Source organism: Podarcis melisellensis (assembly GCF_964234715.1).
Source record: "Podarcis melisellensis genome assembly, chromosome: 8".
In the NCBI taxonomy this organism is placed as follows: domain Eukaryota; kingdom Metazoa; phylum Chordata; class Lepidosauria; order Squamata; family Lacertidae; genus Podarcis; species Podarcis melisellensis.
The window spans coordinates 68,177,744-68,201,329 of record NC_138540.1 but is presented as its reverse complement, the minus strand read 5'-3'; the positions used below and the strand labels follow the sequence as shown (position 1 = coordinate 68,201,329).

The following is a 23,586-nucleotide window of genomic DNA, read 5'->3' as shown; positions in this document are numbered from 1 at the left end:
ATTTTTTAAAGGACCTGAAAACTCATCAGCAAATCTCTCCTAATATACACTTTTGTTGGTGCGACTTCGCCTAACATGCACATTTTTGCAAAGCAGTAGGGTGCATTTTGTATGTCATTTTCACTCACATATGTGTTAATGTGCCCACTTTAGCCTAGCATGTGTATTTCAGCATATGTAACTTGGTTGCAGAAGTGCAATGCAAAATTCAGGATGGCACGAATTTTGAAAGTTGGCTCTTCTGATGGCCATTTTGGTTGTGAATTAGGCAGGTTCGCCTTAAAAAGCTAATAGATAGATATAAACAGCTAGATAGATGATAGATGATAGATAGATAGAAAGATAGATAGATGATAGATAGATAGATAGATAGATAGATAGATAGATAGATAGATAGATAGATAATAGATGATAGATGATAGATAGATGATAGATAGATAGATGATAGATAGATAGATAGATAGATAGATGATAGATAGATAGATAGATGATAGATAGATAGATAGATAGATAGATAGATAGATAGATAGATAGATGATAGATGATAGATAGATAGATGATAGATAGATAGATAGATGATAGATAGATAGATAGATAGATAGAGAGAGAGAGAGAGAGAGAGATAGATAGATAGATAGATGATAGATAGATAGATAGATAGATAGATAGATAGATAGATAGATAGATAGATGATATAGATAGATTAGATAGATAGATGATAGATGATAGATAGATGATAGATAGATAGATAGATAGATAGATAGATGATAGATAGATAGATAGATAGATAGATAGATAGATAGATAGATAGATAGATAGATGATAGATAGATAGATAGATAGATAGATGATAGATGATAGATAGATAGATATAGATGATAGATAGATAGATAGATAGATAGATAGATAGATAGATAGATAGATGATAGATAGATGATAGATAGACAGACAAACAGACATCTCCTATCCCTGCTCTGGACCACCCCCAAAACTCAACCTCTCCCCTCATCCCAAGTCCTTTGCAAACAGGGACCTCCCTTACATATCAGGGCCTGCCCTTTGCTCATTCAATTTGTCATGCTAGCTTTTAAGCGCTTGGGGGCTCAGCCCGCAGGGAGGGAATAACAGTTTGCAACTGAACTCTCTCCCACTGGCCCAGGAGGCAGTCAAGGGGAAAACACGACATGATCCCCAATCAATGGGCATTAGTGATGCTTTAGTGACCTGGAAAGCAGCAGAGGTGGTGGCCTCTGCAATGCAATAGCTCCCAAGGGAACCGGCACTCCCTGGCCTTGCCTGAAACCACCCCCAAGGCTGCCATTGCCCCAAGGGCCAAATCTTTCCAGAGGAGATGGGGAGAAAGAAGTGAACAGGGCATGGGATTTTTTCCCTCAAAGATGACTGTTTCCCTCACATTTCTCCTTCCTTCGCGTATTCTGTCTTCAGAAGCTTGGGTAGGGTTAGCAGGCTCCAGGGTTCAGCACCAAGACTTGGGTTATGGCGTCCCCCATTCTCAGGGCTTCAGCGCACCTCAAGGGTAAATATCTCAGGGCAAGTCTCAAATGACTACCTTTGAATCTTGGTTCCAGGCGTTTTCCAGAGGTTTTATTTTAAAAGCACTGCTTTGAAGGAGAAAATATTCCTCGTTGTGAAAGAGAAAATACTCCATCATTCTGAAAGAGAAAATATTGCTTGAGGGAGTTTCCCCAATGTTTTCTCGTAAGAAGAGCCTGTTGGATCAGGCCAATGGCCCATCTAATCCTGCGTCCTGTTCTTGAAGTTGCCAGCCAGCAGAAGGAGCCCATCTCATTTCGCCGCCTGAGGCAAAACAGGAAGGCGCCTCTTCCTCTTCCATTGCAGCCCCACCTGCCTGCCTGCCCACCAAAGCCTCACTTACTGGGGTCTCCCAGCAGCAGCTTCCCGTGAGATCTCATGGAACTCTCATGAGATTTGACTGGAAGCTGCTGCCAACACTTCTCCTTACTTCTTTGCAGCATCAGCAGGGACAGGCAGAGCACCCACAGAGGAGCTGCCTCACAGGAACCCACCACCACAGGCAGCTGCCTCAACCCACCTTATGGGCAGGCAGACCCTGCCAATCAGATGCCTGTGGGGAAACCTGAAAGCAGGATTCAAGCAGCAGAGCACTCTCCAATCCTGTGGTCTCCAGCAGCTGGTATTCAGAAACATTACTGCCTCCAACTTTGGAGACAGAGCAGAGACATATTCCATTCTGCGTTTGTTAAAGAAAGTAAAGAAAACTGAACATTTAAGGGAGCCTCAAGAAGTCAGTTGCTGACACACACACACACACACACACACACACCGCAGTCTCACAAGACATTCAAGTACAGTGGTACCTCAGGTTAAGAACTTAATTCGTTCTGGAGGTCTGTTCTTAACCTGAAACTTTTCTTAACCTGAGGTACCACTTTAGCTAATGGCGCCACCGCGCAATTTCTGTTCTCATCCTGAGGTAAAGTTCTTAACCTGAGGTACTATTTCTGGGTTAGTGGAGTCTGTAACCTGAAGCGTCTGTAACCCGAGGTACCACTACAATTTTCTTTTAAAAAAGAAAATCAGAGAAGGTAGTTTGTAATGCTGAAACATTGTGTCCCACACAGGTTTATTTTCCTGTGCAATGAGCAAGTCCCCTCTCATGGCAGCACAACCTTCTTCTTCTTCTTCTTGTCTCCCCCCCCCTTTTTAAAAAAAAACCCTCTCCCATCCCTCACACTCCATTGCCCTGATGAAGACGCACAGAGCAACAGTTGGGGAAGACGCATCTGGCGGACGGAAGCCAAGCCGATTCGTTCCAATCCCTGACCCCAATCCCAAGCAGGCGTTCAAAGAGAGAACGTGCCTGCTCAGTATTCCAGACAATAGCGCTCTCAGCAGGAGAGAGGCAGAGCTAACGTGGAGGCCAGGGAAGAGGATGAATTAACCATGGCTCTCCAGAATACATTACCACACAAACAGAAAGGACGGTGGCTCAAGCTAGCAGCATTTCCCCCTCCCCGCAACACACACCCCATGGCATCTTTTTTTCTCAGCCGGTTGCAGCCCAGCTTTGATCTTCCAACCTACGTTTACACATCACTTATTGATCAATGGCGGCCAAATGGGGAAGGGCTGTAGCTCAGCATGGCACAGAAGCTCCTTTGCGTGGAGAAGGTCCCCAGTCCCATCCTCAACTTCTCCAGGTAAAGCAGGAAATGTCCCCTGTCCAAAGTCCTAAAATCATAACACTGTACAGTTGGAAGAGAACCAAGTGTCCTCTAGTCCAATCCCCTGCCCCCACAATGCAGGAATCAGTAATCCTTGACAGGCCATCCAACCTCTCTTTACAAACCTCCAAGGAAGGAGAGTCCACCACCTTCTGGGTGGGAGGTCCTTTCCACTGTCAAACAGTTCTTACCCACAGAAAGTTCAGTTCTAATGTTTCGTCGGACTCCCCTTTCCTGTGATTTGAATCCATTGGTTTGGGTCGTACCCTCTGGAGCAGCAGAAAACAAGCTTGCTTCATCTTCCCTTCAGGTATTTGAAGATGGAGAACTGGTGCCACTCAGTGTACTAACGCTAAAGGTGTAAAGGGACCCCTGACCGTTAGGTCCAGTCGTGGCCGACTCTGGGGTTGCAGTGCTCATCTCGCTTTATTGGCCAAGGGAGCCGGCGTACAGCTTCCGGGTCATGTGGCCAGCATGACTAAGTCGCTTCTGGTGAACCAGAGCAGCGCACAGAAACACCGTTTACCTTCCCGCCAGAGCGGTACCTATTTATCTACTTGCAGTTTGACGTGCTTTTGAACTGCAAGGTTGGCAGGAGCAGGGACTGAGCAACGGGAGCTCACCCCATCGCGGGGATTCGAACCGCCGACCTTCTAATCGGCACGTCCTAGGCTCTGTGGTTTAACCCACAGCACCACCCGCGTCCCATACTAACACTAGGGATGGGGAAAACAGTTGCCCTCCAGATGTCACTGACTCCAGCTCCCATCAGCCCCAGCCATCACAGCCAGTGATCAAGTGTGATGGGAGTTGGAGTCCAGCAGCAGCTGGAAGACCACAGGTTCCTCATCCCTGCACCAAGCTATCCCTCTCTGGGGCATAGCAAAGAAGGCTTTGTGTCACTGTCTGGAGAAGGACCAAGGAACCTTTTCCAGCTCAAGGGGCACACTGCCTTCTGAGCAACCTTCCAGGGGCCACATGCTGGTGGTGGGCGGAACAATGTATGCACATGTTATCTTTGTACAGTAGTCTAGCTTCTACATGCACTGCTCTTTAACCAGGGAAGCAAGAAGCTTCAAGAGACACTTTTCAGCCAAGCAGAGGCATCAAGGAGGGTGTAAAGCAGGGCAAGTGGGAGAGTTGGCCCATGGAGAGTCCCAAGTGCCTGATTCACACTCAGGTCTGAGGTCTCCCAGAACTGGTCTAGAGCTTCACTCTAACAGCAGCAGTGTTCCTGTTCTGTAAAGATACAGGGCTTAGAAAAGAGAAAGTAAGTCACAGTCATTTCGAGACCCCCACCATGGCTGTGGGGTCCCAGGCTTGTGCCCCGTAGCTCACTGCTTGCTGTTTCCCTGCCATGGGTGCCCAGAAAAGGTAATGTTTGCACAGGACAGAGCTGGATTCTTGGTCTGTTCAGCCCTTGCAACATGCTGTGGAATGGAAGCAGTTTTGCCCTACATGGATCTTCCTGCTCACTGCATAAAAAGGTTCTCCCCTCAGGTGGAAAACAGCTCTGGCTTGTTCCAAGAGGTAACAAACATTATTCAAGGAGCACAAAAATCAGAAGAAGCAGGAGAGGAGGATCCATTTGCAAATAAAATGACACAGGGGAAAACTATTCCCTTAAATGCTCCAACTTAATGCAGGTAAACCAGACAGTTGAGATGCTTCTGACTTGTTGCGCCAAACAAGGCATTTTCCACCAAGGTTGGCAGCTTGCAATCCTGATGTGGGCCACCAAAACCTGAAGTGATTAGAGTGTTGAACTAGGACCTAGAAGACCAGGGTCCAGATCCCCATTGGTGAACACAGCTCACTGGGCGGTCTCAATCCTGGCCTCATAGCCTAACCTACCTCAAAAGGGCTGTTATGGGGATGGGAGATGAAATACGATACGATACCTTTATTGACATTGTCCCATACAGAACAATGAAATTAAAAAATCTACATAACACATTCAAAAACCCTTAAAAACTCTGAAACCCCATTTTAAATAGCTGTGTACATCCCCCTTGAGCTATTTCAGGAAGGACGGGCTATACCTGCCTCGTGCTGCTGCCTTGGCCACCCTCCGAACAACGGCAAGGATGCAAATCCTTTTCATCCTCGTCTTTTTACGAGCCCATTATAAACAGACTATCGTGGATTATAGACGTGATTATCAGAGTTTAGTAACCTGGAAAAATATAAATATACATTCAGAGAAATGAACTCCAAGTCAGTAACTCAGGAAAGCGTTGAGGCAGGGAGATGCACACACACTGAGCGGAGGAATGTCAACCGCAGCTCCATCCTCAGGGCTGCTCATGAATATTTTTCAATCATGCTGGGATCTAGATCCAGTGGAGAGCCCCTCTTCCCTCTAGCTACCATGGCAGAAGCTGTCAGAGGGAGAGAAATAAGTAGTACCTCAGACTTCCGGTTTGCTGAGGACGTAATGGCGGCAAGCTCCGTGTCGTCCGCTTAAAGGACGGCATGGTTCTGGCAGCTAGAGCCTTGGGGGTGAGCGCCAGGGCTAGGCACACACACACACCCCCGAAAAACTCCCCGTGGAGGAGGCTGGCCTGAATCCTTGGTTGGGTGGGTGTTGTTGGCCGCTGCTGAGCTGCACTTCCCCCTCTTCGGAGCACAGAAGAGGTCAAGTATAAAACAGCTGGCCTTGTCTGGTTTCTTTGGCTGGAAGGTGAGATATGTGCCCTTGACAGACCATCTTCATTCCTTGAATGTCCTTCATTCCTTTATGTTCAAAGCTGTAGCTTGGGATTTTGGTTTTTTGAATCTAGGATTAATGAAGCCAACTTGGAGCTGTTGTGATTGCCTGTGCTAGTTTATTCTCAAAGAGCCTGCAGCATGCAGAACTACTCCTGCTCCTGGAACTGCTCAGGCTGCTATGTACCCTTGTTGAGTCGGTCAGTGTAAGCACTGGAGCTGGGGTCCTCAACGTGACCACCATGAGGCCCTCATATGGGGAAGGACCATAGCTCAGTGGCAGAGCATCTGCCTTGCAAACAGAAGGTCCCAGGTTCAATCCCAATCATCTCCAGATGGGGCTGGGAGAGACTCCTGATTGAAATCAGTTGCCAGTCAGTGTAGACAATACTGAGCTACATTAGGGTTGCCATACATCCTGAATTTCCTGGACATAGCTGGGATTCAGCATCAGAAACAGTATTTGGGCGGAAACCTCCTAAATGTCCTAAATGCTCAACATCTTTTGTGTCCGGATTTTCAGTTTTTGGAATGTGGAAACCCTAAACATCGACCAATGGTCTGACCTGGTATGAAGCAACTTCTTATGTTCTTCCTATGCCCTTCCTATATGAAGGACTTTGGAGCCCTAAGTAGAACAGCTGATGGGCAGGAATGGAATGGAATTGTAGTCATTTGTGGGCCTAATTCAATGTGCTCACATTCGTGTTTAAAGTCCTTAAATGATGTAGGCCCCAAATGTCTAAAAGACTGTCTCACTCCCTACAGACCCTCCCAGGTACAAATAGAAGCAGACAGGGCCCTCGTGGTAGTCCCTCAGCCCTCAGAGGTGGTGAGGAGGGGTTGGCCCGGGACAGAGCCTTCTCGGTAGTGGCCCCTCAGTTATGGAACTCCCTCCCCTCAGAGGTGGAACTCCCTCCCCACTATACACAATGTCAAGTAGGGCAAGTAGGCATGGCTAGACTAAAAGGGCCTGGCGGGCCCAATGGGAAGGCTGCTTAGGCATACCTAAGCAATTAAAAGATTTTGGTGCCCCCCTATGTAGCTAATTCAAAAGATAAACAATAATAGGCCATAAAATAATTTTTTATTTTTTGAAATGAAACAAAACCTACTGTATGATGGAAAATAATGTTTCTTTCTGTGTACTGTAATTCAACTTGATTTATATCTGGGGGGGGGGATTCTCCTACTTTTTCTAATTAAAAAGTCTTTTATCAGATCCTCGAAACTAATATTATGTAACACGTCTGCTTCTATACTTAGCAGAGATGAGGCATCCAGCCTGCCTTGTTGCATAGTTGTTCTACTGGGATTTTTTAATATACTTCAACTGAGAAAATGAATGCTCAGCTGAGCAATTTGTGACCATTAATGTTAAAAACCTGGCAACGGAAAATTCCTGTGGTGGCCCCCTTCCCTTGATGCCCTAAGCATGTGCTGATGTTGCTTAATGGCTAATCCAGCCCTGTTCTCATGGGTGGTTTATATACAAAAATAAAATAAAATAAACAGTAAGAGATCAGCAAGTAAAATTAAGAGACCCACATAAAGCCAATGAACCTGACTGCAAGCACCATTCCCCATCCCATAATTATCCAACCAACCCTCCAGCTGCCATATTACAACATTCTGGTGGGAAGTGTCCAACTTTTAACTCTGTTACATTGGTCATCTCTGTCTCCCTTACTAACTCTCTCCCTCCCTCCCTCCTCTCTAGTTGAATATCAGGTTGTCTGTTGCTGGAAGGCCTGGCTATTTCATTTTACAGCAATCCATCATTCCCCAGCAGCACACTTTGGTATTATGGGTTATTTATTTATTTAGATTGCTACCAGGTCCCCATTCATAAATTTTAACACAGTTAGCCTGCTGTTGAAACCAATTAAAGCTACAAGTTGCAGCAAGTGCATAAAGGTGGGCTGAGATCAGGGGCAGAAGTTGCTTTGCCCTAAAAGCAAAAGAGGCTCCTATCCCTTTCCAAAGGACTAGAAACATGCTGGTCCATCAAGCTTAGTACTGTCTGCACAAACTTGCAGCAGCTCTCCAGGGTTTCATGCAGGGGACGTTCCCAGCCCTACCCAGAGATGCCAGAGATTTCTGCGTACAAAGCAGATGCTCTCCCACTGAATTACAATCCATCCCTAAGCTTTCCTAACACCAGGTGAGTTTGGGGATGGGATGGAGATAGGAAACCAAGCAAAGTTTAGCATTGCACTGCTCTAGCCTAACTGCTTGTGAGCAGTGTCAGATACTCATATAAGCTAGGTGCCAAATGGCTCCTTAAACCAGGCTTGCAGTCGCCAAAAGCGGAATGTCTAGTTGACATTTTGGGGACAGATGGCTCTGAAGACGCATTTTTCAATACTGTATGACTTTTTGGGTCCTGAAATTCATTCTGATTGTACAGATAAAATTCAACAGATGATAGAATTCTGCAGGATGTGTTGCTAGTGTTTGAAAACAGTCAAGATCCAAGGATCCCAAGGCATGCACCTCCAGATGGTGGAGATGTCAGGTGCCATCCTGGTGCCCGGGCATCTTCACTTGCCACAAGTGGCCGATAGCCGCTAAATTTAAAATGCTGCTTGTGAGCTTCCAGAGGTGCCTGGCTAGCTGGAGCCAATTTGCTGGGTTGGATGTGCCCCAGATCCAGCAAAGCATTTTTCTATCCTGTCCTTGAAGTGATGATGTGGGTGTTACATAGGCTGGATCTACACTGACTGTAAGGTAAAGGTAAAGGGACCCCTGACCATTAGGTCCAGTCATGACCGACTCTGGGGTTGCGGCACTCATCTCGCTTTATTGGCCAAGGAAGCCGGCGTACAGCTTCCGGGTCATGTGGCCAGCATGACTAAGCCACTTCTGGTAAACCAGAGCAGCGCACGGAAACACTTTTTACCTTCCCCTCCAGAGTGGTACCTATTTATCTACTTGCACTTTGACGTGCTTTCGAACTGCTAGGTTGGCAGGAGCAGGGACCAAGCAATGGGAGCTCACCCCGTCGTGGGATTCAAACCGCCGACCTTCTGATCGGCAAGTCCTAGGCTCTGTGGTTTAACCCACAGTGCCATCCACGTCCCTCTACTGACTGTAGAAACACTAAAAAGAAAAACCTGTTATATGGCTCTCAATGCAATTTTACATTGATGATTTTATACTGCTCTAAGCGCCCTCTGGTGTCACATGTTTATAATGTATTTATAACGTTTTAACTGACCTGTATAGATTAGTCCACAGTGAAGACACTTCTATTAGGCTGTGTGGGACACTGCCCCACTAACCAACCAACATCTGCCTGCATGCCTGCCTGCCTTCTGACTTACAAGCAGTCCAGGGGGGTGGGACGGCCTAGCAGCTTCTTTCTCCTTAGTCCCATTGTTGCCAGTGTAGAATGTAGTAGGGAGGAGGAGGACAAAACTAGCTGGCTGCCCCTACTGCTGTGCTCTCTGCCTCACCTGTCCCAATGGGCAATATCTACCACTGATGTTACAAGCAGGTCCTTACATCCAGTGCTTTTTTCTATAAAAACAGTTTAGGGGTACTCTCATTTTCCTACTCATATTGAAACACTGCCCCTCAATGAGGCCAAACTTAGATTCACAAAATGTTTTGGGCTATGCGTACCTCTGCACACACACACACACACACACACACACACACACCCCCGAAAAAAGCACTGCTTGCATCCATCTGTGATACACTGAAGCCTATGGATTCCATAATAATTTGAAGAGGGTCTCATATGGAAGATTTCCCATTGAAGGGCAAGTTCCAGACTGGTCCAGGGGCTCTCTGCAGAAGAAGAAGAAGAAGAAGAGTTTGGATTTGATATCCCGCCTTTCACTCCCCTTCAGGAGTCTCAAAGCGGCTAACATTCTCCTTTCCCTTTCTCCCCCACAACAAACAAGCATCCTCTTCTGTCTCAATGGGCTTCAGGAGGCAGGGGTGGCTAGCAGCCCAGCAATCAGCGCAGGTCAGATTGGGACGGCCACAATGCCTGCAACACACCATTGCCCTGGGGCATTGTGGGAAATTCAAAAGGCAGTTCCCAGCCAGCTGACACAGTTAATCCAGGACAGGCCTCAGCAGAGGATGATACCAAGTGCTGGTGCCCATCCAGATTCCTGGATCCGAAAAAGAGGAAGGTGAGTGGGAAAACTCGCCCACAACAACCCGGTGGCGGCAGCTGCTTATTCTGCTGGAATTTATTCACTCTCTGGAAGACTCCGGCGGGTCATTTTGAGGAGCAGAAGGGAGCGAAAACAACTTCAGGCTGTTAGGCTTGGCAGAGGAGTAAAGAGTTGATCAGGGCGCTCCCTTCTCCACACCGACCCCCTGCGGACTTCATTTGCATCTCCCCGGGTTCAAAAACAAGACTTCTGCATTCCCTGCTCACTTGACTAAGTGCATTTTAAAAGCAACAGACCAGAAGTAGAAGAAAGGCGAAGAAGCCGTTATTCTGTTCACAGAGACGATCATAATTAATACATGAATGAAATCTCAGCAGGCTTCCTAATTACAGCACCCACCATTCTGGCTACATCTGGAAAGGTGGCTGACCCGATTAATATTCAAGCTGCTGCCAGGGCTCCACAGCCCACTCAGGATGCCTTAGGATGCTTGAGGACACCCTGTCACTTAACCCTCCCTCCCGCCATCCCATAGCTTTCTCCTTCCATTCCATCTCTCCGGCGAGGTGGCTTGGCTCTTTGCATGAGGCTCAGAATCCCTTCCTAGCAGAGGGGGTTGCAGATCCTCTCTCCTCACCCACATTGTTTAAGGAACAAAGAAGAAGCCTCCTTGTGTTCTCCAGTGATGGTCCAATTAGGACCAAAGGATCAAGGGAAGTTCATTCAAACAGGAACAACAGGGTGTTCCATCACAAGGGGTGCAACAGTTGGAGACAACCTGGGAAGCGCAGCCAAGAGGGAGTAAGGGCCACCTGCTGATCTTAAGGTTTAGTTGAATGTCGTTCACATAAAAATGCCCTGTTGTCTTTAAAATACATGGTTTTTTATATATTTAAAAAAATGCATCTGCAGAGTGGCTTGCAATCTGCACCTTGTTGGTTCCTCACAACAACCCTGCCATGTAGGGCTTTGCTATTCCTGTTTTACACAGAAGTGTGAAACTAATACAGTGGTACCTCGGGATGAGAACAGGATCCGTTCTGGAGCCCCGTTCGCATCCTGAACAGAACGTAAGGTATAACTGTGCATCTGTGGGTCACGTTTTGCCGCTTCTGCGCATGCGTGTGATGTCATTTTGACCGTCTGCACATGCGCGAGTGGTGAAACCTGGAAGTAACGCGCTCCGTTACTTCCAGGTCGCCGCGCAACCCAAAAATACTTATCCTGAAGCGTATTTATCCACAGGTATGACTGTAATTAAATTGGCTGTGTAGATGTCAAACACTGAAAGCACAAATGCAAAGAATTCTGGGAACTGTAGTTTACTCCCTCACAGAGCTACAATTCCCAGCGCCCTTAACAACTTACAGTCACGAGGATTTCTGTGGAGGTATATGCAACCCTACTCCAGGCCAAAAACAAGTCAGTCTTTTGTGAAAACATGAGGGATGAAGCAGGCATATTCTGGTACATGCTTGCTTTGCAACCAAAAACTGAATCAATTCTACAGAAATTACATACATGCCAATTTTCTGGACACGGCTCTGTGGTATGTGAAAACCCTGTATCACCCCTGTTTTAGAGCAGACCACTGGTAAAAGCAAATCTCTTATTTCATCTGTGAAAAGTTGACGGGTAACAGTTTAGGCCCCATAAATTCTGAGCAATATAGTAAAGGTAAAGGGTCCAGTCATGGCCGACTCTGGGGTTGCAGCGCTCATCTTGCTTTACTGGCCGAGGGAGCCAGTGTACAGCTTCTGGGTCATGTGGCCAGCATGACTAAGCTGCTTCTGGCGAACCAGAGCAGCGCATGGAAACGCCGTTTACCTTCCTGCCAGAGCAGTACCTATTTATCTACTTGCACTTTGACGTGCTTTCGAAATGCTAGGTTGGCAGGGACTGAGCAACGGGAGCTCACCCCATCGTGGGGATTCGAACCGCTGACCTTCTGATCAGCAAGTCCTAGGCTCTGTGGTTTAACCCACAGCACCACCACGTCCCTTCAGACCAATATAGTAAATCGAGTCTATTTTTAAAACATGCATTCTTGTTTCCAAAACCTCAGCAGACACAAATGACATTGTGAAGAAGCATTTTATTAACAGGCAGAACAAAGCAATTCAAAAACACACACTCCCTTCCTCTCCTAACACTGTATTCAGGGATTTCCGTCTGAACTAGCAACAAATAACACAGTCAGCTGCTACTGTCACAACACTGATAGACAGTGGCTCTTCCAGGAAGGGGATGGGGGCCTCTCTCAGCCCTGCTTAAAGCTGCTGGGGATTGAATCTGGGACATTTCGCATGCAAGGCAGATGCCCCACCACAGAGCTACAGCCATTTCCCATTGGGAGTGGGTATCTTGGAGTCCCCGCATGGAAATGTAGAGGCGACTGCCAGATCCTGGACGACAACTTGGCAAAGAATAATTACAGCAAACCTCATCGCCTCCAACAGACATTTCCTCCGAATCCTGAATCCAGTCCAAAGTCAACCCACCCACTGAATTTGTAACTCACATCCAAGTAACATTAGCCAGAGAAGACCTGGCCAATGCCCCCCCCCCCAATCCAGCAGGAACCCGAGGAACGTCACTGCAGAAATATGGGATTGTTTATTCTAGTGCATCCATCATATCCGGGAGCATTTAGAACTTGGCTGGCTTTCCACACTGCCCCCTCCTTGTAGGCAAGGAACACATCCATGCACAGAACAGTATTTCATTTTCTGTTTGTGTTGCAGAGGCGACACCACACAGTTACTCGGAGCTACAATGGCACACATGCGCCCTGAGTACAGCGCACATTTGTTGCGCTGCCACGGTAATGTTGCCGTGTGCGATGGCAGGAGTTCCTTACACACACAACCCATTGCTGAGGACTGCAGGTAGCAAAACATTGGGAGCTGCCTTACCCCAGGGTCCGACCATTGCTCCATCTAGCTCAGTGCAGATAAGGTAGATAGCGAAAAGTTTTGCTCCCTCTCTCATAATGCTAGAACTCATGAATGTTGGAAGGTTTGGGACAGATAAGACAAAGTGCTTCTTTACACAGCACATAGTTAAACTGTGGAACTCACTGTGGCGATCACACAGGGTCCCCGGACGTTTCACCATCTATTGATCCCCGTGCCACCACTTTATTTCTCACTGTCACCACCCAGGCCCTACCTGGTACAATACTGAGTCCAGTCAAGGTTAAATTGAAACATAAACTTCTGTTTATTTATTGCAGTTTAATATTCATGTGGTTTTATAAATGGTATCGGTCAATTACATTCATGGGGTGCCTATCCAGACCTATAACTTCCGCTACCTGCTCTCACTCACTAAACCACCTCTCAGATATTTACTTGTCTTCCTAGGCCCTAACTGTTCCTGACTCAGCTTATTTCACTACACTAACTCAACCTAACCACAGACTCTATCCCAACTCACTCTCACTCCAACCAACCACCCAGCTTCCAACGAACTCCTCATCAAACTCCCCCCTTTGCCCCTCCCAGAGCTGGTTTTATAGTCCCACTGACTCCACCCCCCTGGGTCCCGACTGGGCAACCTGTTTAACTATTTCACCTCCAGCACTCTCTCATATGTTAACATTTCACTCACCCCCACAGGAGGCAATCAATGCCAGATTAAACCCTGTGGAGGCCCCTAGGCAGTCAAAATCTCAGGGGCACCCCACTCTAGTGGGATAACATTGAACTAAGAAAGCTTGATTGTAATTTTCTTTCAAGATCAAATCAATGTTATTTTGATCCGTTGTCGCAGGGCCCCTAAGTGGCATGGGCCCCATAGGCTGGTGCCTACTCTGCCTATTTGGTAATCTGGCAACCGGAGGCAGTGACGGCCATTGACTTAGAGGAGTGGACCAATTCCTGGATGAGATGGCTACTGAAGGCAGCTGGCCATCATAGCTATGCTCTGCCTCCACAGCGCTAGAAGGGGAGCAATGCTTCTGAATACCATAGTTCTAGTTACAGGTAGGTAGCCGTGTTGGTGTGCCGTAGTCGAAACAAAATTTAAAAAAAAGAAATCCTTCCAGTAGCACCTTAGAGACTAAGTTTGTTATTGGTATGAGCTTTCGTGTGCTCTAAGGTGCTACTGGAAGGAATTTTTTAATTTTGTTCTGAATACCAGTTGCTGGAAACCACAGGAGGGGACAGTGCTCTTGCATCTTGTCGGCCACCATGAGAACAGGATGCTGGACTAGATGAGACATTGGTCTGATCCAGCAGCCTCCTCTTGTGGTCTTTTTGTTTACTCTGACCAGAAGCCCCACTCCAGGGTTTCAGGCAGCAGCCACTCCCAGCCCTATCTGAAGATGTCAGAGGTGGAATCTGGGACCTTCCACATGCAACACCGATGTTTTCTCTCTGAGCGCTGTTAGTCTGATATTCACTATTTTCTTGGCTTTTATTTTAACTTGTACACTACCCTTACCTTAACTATTTTATTTTATTTTATTTTACAATTCACCCTGGGACCATTTGGCAAAGGGTACATCAGGTCGCATTCAGCAGCCATTATGCTTTACTGCATGGAATCTGTTCCAGGGGCTCTCCCAACTATCTAGAGCTGATCTGGAAGGGTGCAAAGGCACGCAGCCAGGAGGAATTTCTGTTGCACATGTATGGGAAACATGGTACTCATTCAATGCTTTCATTCCCATAATAGAAGTGGGGGGGGCATCCCAAAGGATGGCCACTTCCATACGGAATTTGCTTATGTTCTTCCTTTGTCATTGTTCACCCTTTGAGCCAAAAGCTTCCGCCATTTTTTTCCATGGAATTCATTTTTAGCTTTGCCACTGCCCAGTGGCTGGGCATCTGCAGGCGCCTGTGAAAGTTCCATCCTTTTGGGAGACCTAACTGTGACCTCTTAGTCCCCCATACCTCACAGTGATGTACAGAACAATCCTATACAGGTTTATTGGGGGTGGGGGGAGGAGATGAGGGTTGCCAGGTCTGCAGCATCCCAGACACTGACTCTTCAGGGTCCAAACCTGAGCCACTGGGGCGACCCCTGGTGATGTCATGAGGATAGGCCATGGTCATTCTCCCTTTATGCTCCTTCCCATCACTGAGCCCTGGAGACAGAAGTTAATTGGGAGAGGGGAGGAGGGAATGGAGGAAGGAAGGCAGGCAGACACACACAAACACGGGCCTATGCAATAATTTGTAGCTGGCTCCTGCCTGGCTGAAACTTGCAAGCTGCACACACAGCCATAGAATTGGCAGGGACCCCAAGGGTATTCTAGTCTTCTTAATAATAAAAATTAAAGGCTCTCTCATCCACCTGGAGATTCAGTCCCTCTCCCTGTGACTTGGAGTGGGCCAGGCACACCTGGAGAGTTCAGATCAGCCCTGGGGATCTGGCTGGCAGCCCCAGGGAAGATCAACTGAGTCCAATGGCACTGGCTAAGAGGTGTTTGCAACCTAAATATGTGCAGCTGAAATAAATGCATGTTCTACCACTGCCTATGCAGTGGGCAGCCACTGCAGACCAATCCAAAGGTCAGCACCTAAACGTTGCCTTCAGAGTGTGACTGGAAATCCATCTGCATATGCACAGCTCACCCTGTCGCAGGGATTCAAACCGCCGACCTTCTGATCGGCAAATCCTAGGCTCAGTGGTTTAACCCACAGCGCCACCCGTGTCCCTACAACGAATCATTCCCTCTGTTTCCAATATTCAGGCTGGGAGCCCCATTGCTGATGGGGCCAAAACAGCACCAGTCATCCACAAGTGAGGTGTTAGGCCATCCCGAGGCTAGAAGTTATGAGAGAAATATTTGAGGGAAACGCCCTAAGAGGGTTTCATAATCCAAAACATCTGGAGGGCACCAAATTGGGGGAGGCAGATTTAAGCCATGATTGGTGCATGGTGTGGGGGAGGGGGCTCCTTGCACAGAAGTTGTCACTTGACATTGCAGCCATCAAGTGATCAATGCTCAAGCAGCGACCTGCGTGAGATTCAAGGAAATAACTTTGCTCATTCCAGAGGATATATATATATAACAACCTCCAAAAAAGGACAGACTCCCCTTGCCTGTGATGTTCAGGGCTTGATGGGACAAGCTTTTAATCAGTAACAAGTTTGCAGAATCTGCTAATAAGTATGGGTGGCTTACTTCATGCAACTTATCGAAATCGCACAAGAGAAGAGGAAGGACTGTTGCCATATAGCCGCATCTGTTTCAGCCAGGCAGCCTGCAGGGCATTCAAAGCAACAGTACTGGTAGAGTTTCTGCTGGTGTGAGTGGCAGGTGGGGGGAAACTCGCTGCAAATTTGTATCACCTGGAGTATCAGGCATTTCCAATCATCAAGGCTCATGTAAAAGGAATGTGGCTCCCCATCAACACCTCAGGAAGAAGGCCTGTAGCTCAGGGGTCAGCATCAGATTTGCATGCAGAAGGTCCCGGGTTCGATCCCTGACATCTCCATGGCCTGCCTGAAGCCCTGGAGAGCTGCTGCCAGTCAGTGCAGACAGTACTGAGTTAGATGGGCCAATTGTCTGTGGAAGGCAGCTTTCGATACTCCTACCATTACCAGTGTAATGAATGCTTGGGTTTATGCAGGGAGAAGCTTTCCTCTGTTGGAGAAAGGACACTGCAGTTGAAGAAAAAAATCACCACTGAGAAAACCCTATCACAGCCCTCCACTGAAAAGAAAGATGCATATTCCCTATTCATAGACACGCACACATGACAGATAAAAATATGCTTATACTATACAATGCAGGGACATAGGAGGTGGCTGCTTTGTGTGAAGTCAGACCATTGGTCCATCTACCCTGGTACTGTCTACACTGACTGGCAGCAGCTCTCTGGGGTTACAGACAGGGAGTCTCCACTAGCCCTACCTGGAGATGCTGGAGGCGGAACCTGGGACCTTATAAGTGACTCCACCACTGAGTTATCATGGCCCTTTAATTACTTAAAGCCCCAACTCAAGAATATCCCGGCAAGTCCAGATGCTCAAGGAATGCAGAATATCAGCAGGAAATGAAAGTAGAATGCCAAGTTGCTCAAGAACTGGGAGACAGGGCTTTCAGCATGGAGCTCTGCGAAAACATTGCTTTCTCTTCCTCTCCGACAGCAGGAGCCATCCCCCGTGTCAAAACATATCATCCGTTAACAATATTTTTTGGGGGGGGGTTACGACTCCCATCACATCTCATGCCGATGGGATTCCAAGAAATCGAGGGGAGGGGGCAGAACACAGGTTCCCCGCCCTTGCTTTAGATACTGCGGGGGGGGGGGTGTTCCCTATACAAGGCCTGCCCCAGCCCCATAGCTGTGCCTTAACTTAGAGAGGCAAGTTCCCACTGCCCCCAAGAGAACTGATTTCAAACTTGCAGTGTCAACCATCCCACACACACTTTAGCAACTGTGCTAGAAGGAACACCATGCTTATTATATTATGTTGATGTAAGTAGCGCTCTGCGAAGAGAAATCCACATGGCCAGGGCACTTGAAGTCCTTCCCCTCTAAGTGGTGGGTTGAGGGGCTAAGATCTGGAGGATCCTGAGGTCTTCCATGTACCAACTCCCACATTGATGAGCAAAAAGCTCACTTCTCTTGTACCCCACATGCCGCGGCTGGGAAAAGGCTAGGCAATAAGAATAAGGCATGTGTGCCCCCCACCCCAAGAGCATTCCAGAGCCATTCATTCCATCTGGAGGAACTCTCCTCCCTGCTACTGCCGGTAATGAGAAGCAGAAAGGACCCGAGAGAAACCTCCACCCGGCGTCCCACCTTCTCAACATCCCTTGATGCCCGAAGGACCGATTGCACGTTAAACCCATTGAAGACTTTTGCACGTAGCCTATCAACCCTTCAGTCATCTGTCACTAGAACCTGTGCTGGTTTCAAATCGCAGGGGCGGCTTTTTAAACTTTAAGAATGCTTGAAAGCAGACGCTGAGCACTGTGCATTTATGCAAGCAGTTGTGGGGGGGACCCAGCTAAACCAGATATGACTTAGGAAGCAAGTGTTTCCAGAACACAGCAAGCAGGGGGTTGTTGCTATGGGGGTGGGGGCAGGTTGCTCCCCCAGCGACACCCACGATCAGGTCAACTGACGTTTGTAGGTTTCCAGACACGGTTCACAAATATATTGGATCGTCAAGCAAAACAGAAACCTCAGTCGGTGAACCGTCGCCAAAAATTCCTGCAAAGTGGAATTAAAAAGAAACCACAACACTAGGCTTAAAATGTAGCACTTTGGGGAAAGGGAAAACAACTCTCCACAACCTTGGTCTCATAAAGGTTTCATTGCAAGCAATATATTTTCAAAGGCGGCATGCAAGTCAGGTGTTGAGATGGCAATAATGGGATGGGGTTTTTTTATTAAAAAAGTAGAGGTGCCATTAAAGATATTAACTGTTTGACATTTTAAGAAAAATGCTTAGCGGTCTCTTTTGTTCCCTTCTGTGATGTGTTGGTTTAAAGGAAGGATGTGACTCTCATGGGGGGGGGGGGAGAGAGAGAGAGACATTGTGGATGCTCACAGGTCAATAACACAGCAAGTCGTCTATGGAGAACACAGATCTATTCCTAGCAAATAAAGGCAAGTTTGAAGTGGTTGCTCACAGGTCAACAGCACAGGAAGTCATCTGTGCTGAACGCAGATCTATTCCTAGTCCATGCTAAGTAAGTCTGATGTGTCAAAGACATTTCTCCAGCTGTTTTTTTAATTATTATTTAAAAAATGCCAAGGAAAATAAAAGCCAGCCTTTGCTTTCTCAACACAACACACAGAGAGAGTCACACTTTCTACTGCCTTTACAAGCTTTGCAGTATAAGCAGTGACTGGGGAAAGTCAAAAGTTGGCCCATTTGCTGGTGTTTTACTCTAAGGAAACGGTTCTCCCTTCCGGATAAAGGCAAATCGAGCAAGCATATTATGCGGCCACTTTCCTCTCGCCCCTGGAACCTCTCTCCTTGTAAAGTACAGTCAAGACAACATGCAGGGTTAGGGGGGAGAGAAGTACCCCCCAAAGGCACAAGACCCTCGGGGTATGTTGGACACCCCAGGGTATCTCTTAAGGTGGCGATACTTTAAAGGGGTCCCGGTGAAACCGTGGCACACCATCCTCTAAAGGGGGCATCTCAGGACTTATTGCAAGGAGATGGGTAAATGTTTGGGCGCCCCTCTTGAACTGTGAACCAAAGCAATATCTCATGAAAACCCCTTTTCAGACAGTTTCATCCATAAAGTACTTCATCATCATCATCATCATCACTGGACAGGAGAAAGGTCTCTGGCTTGTATCTCTTTTCAAATCATACACATACAAACATATGCATTCGGAAGCGAAATGAGGGAGACAGCTAACCGGTCCTTCCGCCTTATTTCCCCAGAAACACGTTTGCAAGCCTTCGGCAACACACAAGTCTCAGGCTGCGATTCTACACACTCCTACGTGGGAGTAAGCCCCGCTGAATTCAATGGGGCTTACTTCCGAGTAGACGCACTTAGGGTTGCACGGTCAACCGCCGCCGCCGCCGAGAAAGTGGACAAACAAGGGGGAAAGGGACCGAGGAAACGCAGATTCAAGCCAAACCCCAATGGTCTCCAAAATATATCATCTGGGATAGCTGAAAAGCGTCAGATCTGCCGCAGTTTAAAAAGAGTTGGGGAAGATGCCCGGGATATTTGAGGAGGGGGTTGAGATGGAGGGTTGCACTGAACTCCTCTTAGCCCCAGTGCCTTCTCTAGTCAGCCCAATCCGGAGCTCTCGGGGACCTTAAATCACTTTAGACAGGACCGAAAGCGAGAGCAAGGAAAGGGGAGGAAGTTTTCCCGGTGGCTCGTTTTACAGCCTCTTCCCGAGCAGGAATTTAAACACACACAACGCCCGCCCGCTTGCCCCGGCTCTCCAAAAACAACAGCAGCCCGCCACCCTCTTCCCTGGACCACGAACGCCGACGAGGAAATGCGCCACCAGGCAAACAGGTCCGTTTCAAACTCCGGTTTGCCGCTGCCTCCCAAGCGCTGAGAACCCGCGGGCTCGTTCCTTGCGAGACGCCTCCGAAGTTAGCGGGAGAAGGAAGGCAGGCAGGCAGGCAGGCAAAGCAGCGAGGGAGGAGAGCGAAAGCACAAGTTGAGCAACGCAAGTACTGCGCGCAAAGCTCCCGCGAAGCGCCTAGCCAAACTCTCCAAGAAAACAGGCTGCGAAACGCAGCGGCGGCCGGAGGGAGCGAGCGGGGCGGAGAAGGGGGCTGCGGGGAGGAAGGGTTCGAGGGTCTCGGGGTGCTGACCTGTAGGCGTCTCGGTCTCCAAAGAGCAGATCTGGAAGGTTAACATGAAGATCAAAGCCCGGGTGTTCTGCATGTTGTAGGAGAGCAGAAAGCCACCCTCCAAAAAAGTTCTTTTTTTCTTCTCTCTTCCAAGCTTCTTGGCGTCCCTCACTCCCTTCTCTCTTTTCTTCCCCTGCTCCTCTTCCTCTCTTTAAATAATAATAATAAAAAAGAATTATTCTTCTGCCAAAGCTCAGCAGAAGCTTTTTCTCAGAGGCGCGCCGGAAAGTTGCGGAGAGAAGCCATTGATTCCCCCCAGTTCCAGCTGAAATAGCAGGAGCCTGATTGGAACCGAAAACCTTCGTCCCCAAAAAAGAGAGAGAGAGAAGAGAGAGGGAGAGAAGGGGGGTGAGCAGCACCGAACTGACGTCAGGCTTCCAGGGAAGGGAAGGGAAGAAAAAAGTGCAGGGGGGAGAGAGAGAGAGAGGAGGAGAGAAACGACGGCTCTGAACGGGAGGCGAAGGCCAGGATTGGAAAGGCAGAGAATGCCGCCTGCTGGTCGAAGTGAGGAAGGGCAAGCAGAAGAGCAGGCGAGGGGGGGCGGGGGCGCAAAGCAGGAATGCAGTTCGGAGCCGCTGTTATCTAAGTATCTATAGGGCAAGCGCGCGCGTGTGTGAATGAGAGTGAGAGAGAGAGTGAGAGTGAATAGAGCAGCAATTTATATTAAGAACAGAAGAAGAGCTCTGCTGGATCAGGCCCTAAGCCCATGGAGTCCCGCATCCTGTTCTCACAGTGGCCAACCAGATGCCTGTAGGAAACCCATAGGCAGGATTCGAACACATGGGCGCCCCCCTCCAACTATGGTTTCCAGCATGTTATTCATTTCTGTTCACCCTAACCCTGTGGTTCCCAACTTGGGGCTCACGCCCCACAGGGGGGAATTTGATTTAATTTTTTGTTTAGTCGTGTCCAGCTCTTTGTGACCCCCTGGACCAGAGCACGCCAGGCACTCCTGTCTTCCACTGCCTCCTGCAGTTTGGTCAAACTCATGTTTGTGGCTTCGAGAACACTGCTCAACCATCTCGTCCTCTGTCGTCCCCTTCTCCATGTGCCCTCCATCTTTCCCAACATCAGGGTCTTTCCCAGGGAGTCTTCTCTTCTCATGAGGTGGCCAAAGTATTGGATTTGTAGGTCCAATCAAAAATCAAAGTATTTGATTGGGGGGGGGGCAATTCAAGAATGAATTGTTAACAGTGAATGGCCTGTTAGGCTTCCTCCTTGTGAAGAGGAATTCACTTTTTGAATAATAAGAATTACCAGTATATGTCACAAGGTGGGCATCAGGATTTTAGAGATGCTTAGGTGGGGCATAGCCAAAGAAAGATTGGGTACCACTGCCTTAACCCCTTTGCATTTGGCATGGTAATGTCCAAGTTGGACAGTTGGAAGTTGGGTGGTTGGATTTCTGGGTTTGGTTTGTGTGTTAATCTTTCGATCGATTAGTTATGTATTTGTTCTCATCACTGATGTCTTTTTGCCATTATCCTATGGTCTGTAGATGGCCCTGGGCTCTGTTTGCGTGAGGGAAATGCATGAGCACATCAGAAGCGGGGAAGAAGAGGAAGAACCAGCCTGAGATCTTGGGATGAAGGGCGGCATAATAAATTTAATAATTAAATAAGAGAGGGAGAAATGACCTAGATTAATCCCAGCCTGGGTCAAAGACTGTGGGCACTTGGCCTTCCAGCTGTTTTGGGACTACAGTTCCCATCATCCCTGACCACTGGTCCTGTTAGCTAGGGATGATGGGAGTTGTAGTCCCAAAACAGCTGGAGGGCCAAGTGTGCCCATTACTGTGCTATGGGAAGCTTGCAAGCAGGACCTGAATGCAGTAGCGCTTTGCTACATAGCTGCTCTGCTCTTTCATGCCTAGGATAAAATGCATCCTGGAGTCATTTTAGGGTGAAGTCAGAGATCGATTCCAAAGTGTGGCGAAGGTGGTTTCAGCACACATCCACCGCGTTTGAAAACACTGGCTTTTTCAGGGCAAAGAATGTCTCTGTGCACGTCTAGACCACTTCCCCCCACGGGAAGAGAGCGGACGTCTGACTTTGCTTTCACCACGCAACAGGTTCCACTCCTGCTCTGCCACCACCGGTAAACCCTGCGGCATGAAAAAGGCTGTGGAGGTGTATTGCTAGAGGAGCAGAGGACAAAGAGGGTTTTCAATGCGGGGCTATAGATGCTGTCTCAGGGCATGGTCTGAAGGTCCCAGATGCGGTGAGGTGATCTTGCTGAAGCTGAGTGGGTGCAGGTCTGGCCAGCTGTTGGATGGGAGACTGCTCAAAACCCCTGCAAGTGTTGCCTTGATGTCTCCTTGGGTGACAAGGGTGGCATAGAGAAAGGATAATATAACTAAGTACAAGCAGGGCTCTGTTTGGTCACATTAAAACTCCATCTAGGGACGCGGGTGGCGCTGTGGGTTAAACCACAGAGCCTTGGGCTTGCCGATCAGAAGGTCGGTGGTTCAAATCCCAACGACGGGGTGAGCTCCTGTTGCTCAGTCCCTTCTCCTGCCAACCTAGCAGTTTGAAAGCACGTCCAAGTGCAAGTAAATAAATAGGTACCGCTCCGGCGGGAAGGTAAACAGCATTTCTGTGCACTGCTCTGGTTTACCAGAAACGGCTTAGTCATGCTGGCCACATGACCCAGAAGCTGCACGCCAGCTCCCTTGGCCAATAAAAATAGATGCAACCCCAGAGTCGGCCCCGACTGGACCTAATGGTCAGGGGTCCCTTTACCTTTAATCCAGGAAACAAAGGTACCAGTATTTCTTCCAACAGCACGTAGTTAAACTAAGGAACCTTGTGTGGTGGTGATGGATCTGCATGTAAATTCCTACAGAATTAGAAATCTGCATTAGAGCAAGAAGTAAATGGAACACGGTGGGGGGGTCTTAGTACAGGTACAGCTTCAAACACTTTGCGAGCACCACCATTTTAAACATATCTTTAAATCTATATAAAATTGTAGACTATATAACTCTGGTTGGTTTGTTTTTGAGCGATCCTTGGACCATGAGTGATCCACAAGCTCTATTTGGTGGTGTGCTTGAAGACTGGAGACAGCACATTGACTATTCGTATAAGTTTTTCATGGTATCTTTATTCCTTCTTTTGTTTCATATGTCGTATTTTATTGTAATAATCTGAATTCTTTGGAATTACAATTGCTACAACAGGCAGGAAAATCATTAAGTGGTCTGCTGAG

At 47.9% G+C, this 23,586-nt stretch overlaps 1 protein-coding gene across 9 annotated transcripts in view; it reads right to left on the bottom strand.

Moving 5' to 3' along the window:
- Positions 1-20,697, bottom strand: part of PTPRU (protein tyrosine phosphatase receptor type U) — a 373,235-nt gene extending 352,538 nt beyond the window's left edge. For all 9 annotated transcript variants that reach the window (XM_081920500.1, XM_081920501.1, XM_081920496.1 and 6 more), the window contains exon 1: positions 20,338-20,697. In XM_081920500.1, coding sequence (XP_081776626.1) covers positions 20,338-20,410 — 73 coding nt within the window. In that variant the 5' untranslated portion in view covers positions 20,411-20,697. The remainder of the gene's footprint in view (positions 1-20,337) is intronic.
- Between the last annotated feature and the right edge of the window lie 2,889 nt (positions 20,698-23,586).